Source organism: Mesitornis unicolor, unplaced genomic scaffold (genome assembly GCF_000695765.1).
Source record: "Mesitornis unicolor isolate BGI_N332 unplaced genomic scaffold, ASM69576v1 scaffold37634, whole genome shotgun sequence".
Taxonomy (NCBI): Eukaryota; Metazoa; Chordata; class Aves; order Mesitornithiformes; family Mesitornithidae; genus Mesitornis; species Mesitornis unicolor.
In genome coordinates, this window is record NW_010181447.1 from 1 (window position 1) to 7,304 (window position 7,304).

At 42.9% G+C, this 7,304-nt stretch overlaps 2 protein-coding genes across 2 annotated transcripts in view; one reads left to right on the forward strand and one right to left on the reverse strand.

The window, feature by feature from the left end:
- The first annotated feature begins 87 nt into the window (after positions 1-87).
- On the forward strand, positions 88-2,313 carry DFFA (DNA fragmentation factor, 45kDa, alpha polypeptide). Its single transcript, XM_010183436.1, has 6 exons — positions 88-151; positions 635-796; positions 898-1,028; positions 1,165-1,354; positions 1,488-1,642; positions 2,110-2,313. The coding sequence occupies exons 1-6, from the start codon at positions 88-90 to the stop codon at positions 2,311-2,313; spliced, it is 906 nt and encodes a 301-aa protein (XP_010181738.1).
- A 2,891-nt stretch (positions 2,314-5,204) lies between these two features.
- APITD1 (apoptosis-inducing, TAF9-like domain 1) overlaps positions 5,205-7,304 on the reverse strand; it is a 2,222-nt gene continuing 122 nt past the window's right edge. The window contains 5 exon segments of the mRNA XM_010183437.1: positions 5,205-5,249; positions 5,251-5,364; positions 5,810-5,876; positions 6,517-6,550; positions 6,913-7,036. Of these exon segments, the coding sequence (XP_010181739.1) occupies positions 5,205-5,249; positions 5,251-5,364; positions 5,810-5,876; positions 6,517-6,550; positions 6,913-7,036 (384 nt within the window).

Consider the following 7,304-nt stretch of genomic DNA (forward strand, 5'->3'; position numbering starts at 1 on the left):
CCACGGGGTTCAACGCGCTGCCGGCCCGGGGCGAGGAAGGCGGCGGCTCCCGTTGGGTTCTCCCCCGGCCCCACCGGTGTTTAGGGGATGGCGGGGCTGGGCCCGATCCGTGCGGCGGAACGGACAGAAGGAGAGCAGGGTTACCCCCCGGGTAGTGCTTCCTAGCGGGGGAGGTGGGAATCTGCGTCGGGAAGTGGTTTCGGTGAAATGTGCCGCCTTCTGTGTGTATGTCAAAGTTTGCACCATGAATGTTACTTTCTGGAGGGGAAACTTGTGAGCATGTGCTAAAAAAGAGCTGATATGCAGAGCCATGTGGAGACAGGTCCCGATCTCTAGCCTAAATCCCCCCGGGTAGTGCTTCCTAGCGGGGGAGGTGGGAATCTGCGTCGGGAAGTGGTTTCGGTGAAATGTGCCGCCTTCTGTGTGTATGTCAAAGTTTGCACCATGAATGTTACTTTCTGGAGGGGAAACTTGTGAGCATGTGCTAAAAAAGAGCTGATATGCAGAGCCATGTGGAGACAGGTCCCGATCTCTAGCCTAAATTACTAAGAGTTGCTTGTCTCTTGTGATGGGTGTAATAAAAGAGCAGTGGATACATCACTTATTTCATTAAGTATTTTTTCCTGTTCTGCAGCTAGTGGCATTCTGGCTATCGACAAGGCCAGGGAGCCCATCACCTTAGTACTGGCAGAAGACGGCACCATTGTGGATGATGAAGATTACTTTTTGTGTCTGCCAGCTAACACCAAATTTGTGGCACTGGCCAAGAATGAGAAGTGGTCCAGCAAAAGCTTAGGTATGCTGCGGATGAGGGAGCATGGAAGGGAGGGGTGTTTGGAATATACCTAGAGAAATTAGGTCAGGAGTGGCCCATGAAACTGATTACTCTTGTGGCAGATAGTGGAACAGCCTGGCCCTCTGAGTCTGCAGATGAAGTGGACAGTGGTGCAGAGAAGTGGAAGCAGCTGGCCAGGCAGCTGAAGGATGACCTGTCTAATATCATCTTGATGTCTGAAGAAGACCTCCAGGTACCATGGGGAAACTTCTAATTGCTGTCCTTATTTATCTCAGTAGATACAGAGAACAGAATAAGTAAACAACATCTCAAGCTTAAGTCAGCTGCTGCTGTTTGGCTGTGGTGCTAGTCAGATTTCTCCTTATTAGGTGCTTATTGACGTACCACGTTCAGACCTGGCAGAAGAACTTGCCCAAAGTCAAACCAAAGTCCAGGTATTGCAGGAAACCCTGCAGCAGGTGTTAGACAGGCGAGAAGAAGAACGCCAGTCAAGACAGCTCCTGGAACTCTACCTAGAGGCCTTGAAAAATGAAGACAGCATCTTAAGCAAAGTAGCAGGTAGGGAGCATGGGGGTGCTAGAGAAGGAGCTTTTCAGAGATGCCTGAAATCTCAAAACCATCAAAGCAGTCCAGGCCACACTTTTCCTGTCCTGTGTTTGTCACGAGCTATAACAATTCTGCTGCTTTTCAGAATCTGAGACTGTGCCAAGAAAGGAGATGGATGTGGTTGACACAGGTACCAGTAGTACCGGCACTTCAGCCAAAACAGCGCTCAGTGACCAGATCCTTGCTGCTCTGAAAGAGAAACCTGCTCCAGAGCTCTGCCTGGACAGTCAGGATCTAGAGGTGGGTGAGAAAGACGTAACCATATTCTGGCAAATCTCTCCCTTTGGAGGGAGGTTATAGGGGATGCTGTCCTTGCTCCTGGAGGGTCTAATGTATACCTCAGTCTCAAAGTGGCGAGATTTAATCTGCTTCTCTTCCTCAGTAACACTGCCCCCTGCTTGGTAACACTCAGTTGACACTATTCCAAGTACTCCAGTCTGTCCTCTGAAAAGCCACAAAATAATTTTGATCTCTGCCAAATCATAGCCAGTGCTTCAGCTGTCTTACCAGCAAGGAGGTTTTTTTATATGCAGATGCATCCAGCTATATTTCTTTTATACATCCCGAATCGAAATAAAAAAATCTTGATTTTGGAAAACAATGTAAATAAATCCATAGCTTGGAAAGGAAAGTCTTAACATGGGCAGAGGGGTTAGTGGTGGAGGAGCATCGGTAGAGAAGTTTGATGGAAATCTGTCTTGCTACAGCTGGTCTTGAAAGAAGACACACAAGCCCTGGCCTCGGCTCTAAGATGGGACACACAGAAAGCTGAAGCTCTGCAGCAAGCCTGTGACCAGGAGCTCTCCAAGCGTCTACAACAAGTGCAGACTTTGCATTCTCTAAGGAGCACATCAAAGGGCAAGAAAATGCTACCCTGCGGAGACTGGCCCAGTTCAAAACGCAAAAAATAAGACTGTAGTGCTGTTTGCTTTTTTTTTTCTTCACTAGAATGAATACAAGCAAAGATAAATCCTGAGAGCCATAGTCTGCTGGTCATACTGTGGTCTGGCTATAGACAACTAAAATCTGGACTTTGTCCTGAGGGTTAAACTCCTGTGACAATTAAAATCCCTTTGGTTACACAGGATTTGGACTTTTTGCAGAATACTACAACAATGGTATTGCTAAACACAGCATGTGAGGGTTCAGCATTGAATACGTGGTTGGGAGCCAGAAGCTTCTATCCGATAGTGATGGATCGAGCCTCTGAAGCCCCAGGCAGTTTGCTTACTTTGTCCTCCCACCATTGTCAGTGTACAGGATGGGAGACCTCAGGAGGACACTTAGAGGAACAGTAAATGAATGGGGCAGCGGGGTTAGCCTGCTGCTGTCTGGCTTCAAGCTCCAGCCTGGTATCTAGGAACATGGAATTCTCCTGCTGATTTCATCAGTTAAAGTAAATTCAAAGCCTTTTAACTTCTCTGCTTTTTGTGCCACTTGGGTGCAGTGTAAGCACTAACTTGGAAAACACAGCAAAGGTGGAAGTATTTGCTTTGTAAGGCTGTGAGGCAGAAGACTTGTATTTGGCCTGTCTGTACTACTCTCCTAATCATTAGTGTAGGATCATGATGCTTTTGTATTAACTGGCTTATTTTTAAATTTGTTAGTCTTTTTTTCTCATATAATTAAAACCTTTTTGCCCTTACTGCCTGACTAGTTTTGGTATTTCCACCAGCTGCTGTGATTGAAGAATGTGCTGGTAAGTACAGTGTTACAGTATTCCTACAGCAGACATTCAGATAAAAACACTGCATGTAGACATTCCAGCTGAATTATGGCACACTCAAAAGTTAAGACTGCCAGTGTAACTAATAAATATTCTAAACAGTTTAGTGCTTTTGAGCAGGTAAGCTAAAATACTTAGGGTAACTTCAGATGAAGCTGCCCATATGGAAACTGACTTCGGGGGGAAGCTTGCAGTCAACGTTTTGGGCAGTCTGTTTTGCTATGGCAAGTAATTGCTTCTTGCAATATACACTTCTGGCTCTGAAGATTATAAACCATAGCAGGTAAAAAGTTTTCCTGCTGCTTTAAATAGCTACAAGCTTTTTATGTTCAGGTATTTCTGAAATAGCATCTATGGCTGTGCATTAACAGCATTTTTGAAGCTGTTGCACTCAAAGCTAGTTGCACTGGCTACCAACTGAAGTAGCGTGCATTGAGTAGACCAACTGTCAGCAAGCTTCTTTGTGAGCTTATGCCTCAGCTTGTGATTATTCCTACTCTCTCCATTATAAACCAGTTTTTCAGTCTTGCTCAAAGCTGCAATGCTTTTGCTTTTCTCAAGCTCAACTTGCCAGTGAAAATTCTACTACTTATGCTATACAAGAGGAGAGAAGGGCTTTACCTCTGGCTTTTCCACATCTACTTAAAATAGCAGATAGCATAATTACTTCAGTCTTCTGTGTGTTAGGAACAGATCAACATTTCCTGTTGATTAGCAAATTGCTAGTTTATTATCTACCTAGACCACATCAGTCCATAGAATTCTAAAAGATACCGCATCCCTGAAAGTGGAACAGTTTGGGATAGGGGAAAGGGAGGGTAAAGTGTCATTGTGTAAAATTTCCTATACAGAGCCAGAGATGGGGTTTAATGACATTAATTTTCTTCTACACTGTAGCACTTGATTTTATTTGATCAATATTGTGTAGTTACAGCCTTAAAAAGGTGTGGGGTTTTTTTCCCCTTTCCACTACTGCTTACTAGCTCAAATACAGTGCAATAAAAGGGAGCACATGTAAGGAGTGGTGAGCATTGCTCATTTTCCATTGTGTCATGAATAGCTGAGGGACTGCAGAAAGTGCACTCTTCCTCCAAGAGAAGGGTTTTAAACACGGAACAAGGCTACACCTACAAGTTCTCAAGGGTGATCAAAAATATTCTGTCATGAAGTACCTTCTTTATCTTGAGGTAGCATTTAAGGTATGAGTCTTACTAAAATGAGAACCTGATGATTTTAAACTTGGTTTTGGGAATTGCCCTGAGCTGTATCCTTTAGGAAGGAATAAGTGGCTTCAAGGAAGACCTTGTCTCATGTATTGAGGGCTGAGCAAGAGAAACTGTTCAAGGCTTTCCTCTCTTACTGCGTAATTTAGACTATCCTTGGCAAGCATATTCTTGCTAGATAAAGTTTGCCCACGCAGTAGCTTAAGCAGCCTTCTCATTTCATTTGGCTATATCTGCCTAATACCTTATGTCTCTCAGTCTGCTGTTTGAATCAACAGCATTTGATACCCTCTGTCATTCCAGCAGAGGGCAATGGTGATACATTTCAGACCACGACTCCAGAGCCACGTTATTATAGTAAAATTACAAATGTAATGCAACTTCTTGAAAGTGAAGCTTGTGAACCAGCAGTGTCACGGGTGAAAAATAAGACAAAACATTTTTTAATTGTCAGACAACAAGTGAGAGATATGGCTATTAAACCAAAACTAAAATACTCAAAAAATGGAAACAAGGAGGAAGTGAAACCATTACTGGAGAAACAAAGTAGCAGCATACTGAAGTAGTATAGTCAGTGGGAATGTTCTGCTTTAAACTCTTTACTTAAAGGATTTTCTTTTTTATAACAATAAAATACTTTCTTGTGACAAATTAAGGCATTTTGGCTCTAAGCTTTACTGAATTCTAACAGACCTTTCATTTTTGGAACAAAAAAAATCCAACTAATCATGTTCATGTAAAAACCTAAAGTTTCGTTGCTGCTGCTAATCTGCAAGAGGAATCTCTAACAGATTAACTCTGCTTTTCTAGGATAATAAGAGAAAATGACCAGAGACATTACTTGAAAGGTAAATCATGCCATGTTGGAATCTTCACTTTCAGTCATCTTCAGCTGCTTCCTGTTCCTCAGAATTTCTCCTTCCCTTAGCTGCACTGGACTTCTTTTTCTTCTTCTCCTTTTGCTCCACACTACTTGATGTGATCTCATCACTCTTCTGGGTGATATACCTCAGCTGAGAACAATAAACTGATCAGTCATCTACTGAGGAACTTCATTTATTCATGAGAAATTAGAGAGATTTAAGAGAAATTAATGGGACAAATTCTTATTACAAAAAAAAAAAAAGATGAGAGACAGACACTCCAAAAAGGCTGACAAACATCGACTAGTTTTAATTCTTGCATGAAGCCTATGCTGGATATCCTCACATACTGAAATGCCCTAGCATTTGGAACCTCAACAGCCCTGTTGCAACCAGATCTGTGATGCATAGTATAACAAAGCAAAATAAGATGAAAATTTTAAAATCACTGGATTGTGCCCATCCATCATCTACAAGCCAGTGAAATTGCTTAAGCAGCAGTTGTTTCATCACCACCAGCCTTCTTTCAAACTTTCTTAGGAACTAACCAATTAGTTTAAGAATGCTGTGAGACAGAAAATACAGTGAATCTCACCAAAGAGTTGCTCCTTCTAGCCAAAAGCTTCACATCTTCTGTAGTGATTGTGCTTCGTTTTGCATGCCTGCATAAAATTAATAAATACCCCTTAACGTGTTTGCAAACAGCGGCTGTAAGAGACCATACAGCATCTAATTGAGAACACTAACTAGAAGGGCTCAGTAGGGACCCAGTAAACCAAACATGCCCATCTTTTCCAACTGTAATACACAAAAACCTTTCTTACAGGTTTGTATGTGTATATGTAAATTCCCACACTTTCTGTGTAAAAACAGTAGAATTTAGCAACCAGAACTTCCAAGTATCACTGTTCTTTTCCCTCTTACTTGCCAGTAGGTCACCATGTTTGTTAAGTTTTGACTCCTTGAAACATTCCTTTACCTTCTTGGAGCAGCCAGATGAAATGCAGGCATGCCAGTAAGCATGTCACTGCCAAACCATCCAGTACCACTATATATCAATGCATATGACAATTATACATAGTCATTAATCTAAACAACCACTTGTACCACATAAATGAACTTCTAAGATCAGGAAGAACCTACAGGGAAATATCTGTTTCCTCACTTCACAGTCCCTATTTAATCACCCAACAGAACCCTTTAAAATTTGAATTACAAGATATGTTTTAAAGATTATCTAGTTATTGGAGCTGAATGCAAAAAAAGAAAGCCTTTGTAACAATCAAGCGTTCCAGTACCTACCTTGCAAACATTTCAAGGTCTTTTGCAAAGTTCTCTGGAGAAAACACAAAGATGCCACATAATTTAAAATGCTAACTCCAAGTAGGAAGAGAAACATAGTACAGTTCTAGCTGTTACAATTTGCAGTCACCGCAAATTATCCAAGTTAGTTTTGAGAAGTGACCATAACTTGCTATTATGTGCCACTCTGTTGCACAGGTGGCCCACGCAGTATTTCCACATACATTTAAATACTTTTTCCAGGTTTAAAAACCAGAGTCATTCTTCCTTGTATTTTAAAAAACACAATGTAAGAAACAATGCACCAGCAATACCTAGTTCCAGTGCTATTTTTTTAAACCACCGTTTCTCCAGCAATTGCTCTTGAACAAACAGATAATATACAAACTTCTGTACCACACTGCCTGAAGGTGATCTCCGAGAGAGCGGCAATGGTTTGTTTGCTGAATTGCAGGTCTTTGTCTTCCGCAACATCCTGACACAGGCAGCCAACCGTGTAGTGAACCGCAGCCTTCAGCCTCTGCAAGGACCCAAGGCAGGGACAGGTCAGGTCTCTGCAGACTCATTTACCGCCTCTTGCGTAAATCATCAAAACTACTTAAAAGGACGCAACATAAGCGACAGTTTCCGCACCCCAGCACACTCTGCACCACCACGATCAGAACCCCCCTCCTCCCTCGCCGCGGCTCCATCTTGTCCTGGCTGGGCCCTTCCTGTCCCAGCGGCGCGGGGGGCCCAGCTCCAGCAGGGTGAGAGCGGAGCCGGGGCTGTGGACCCACGTAGGAGAC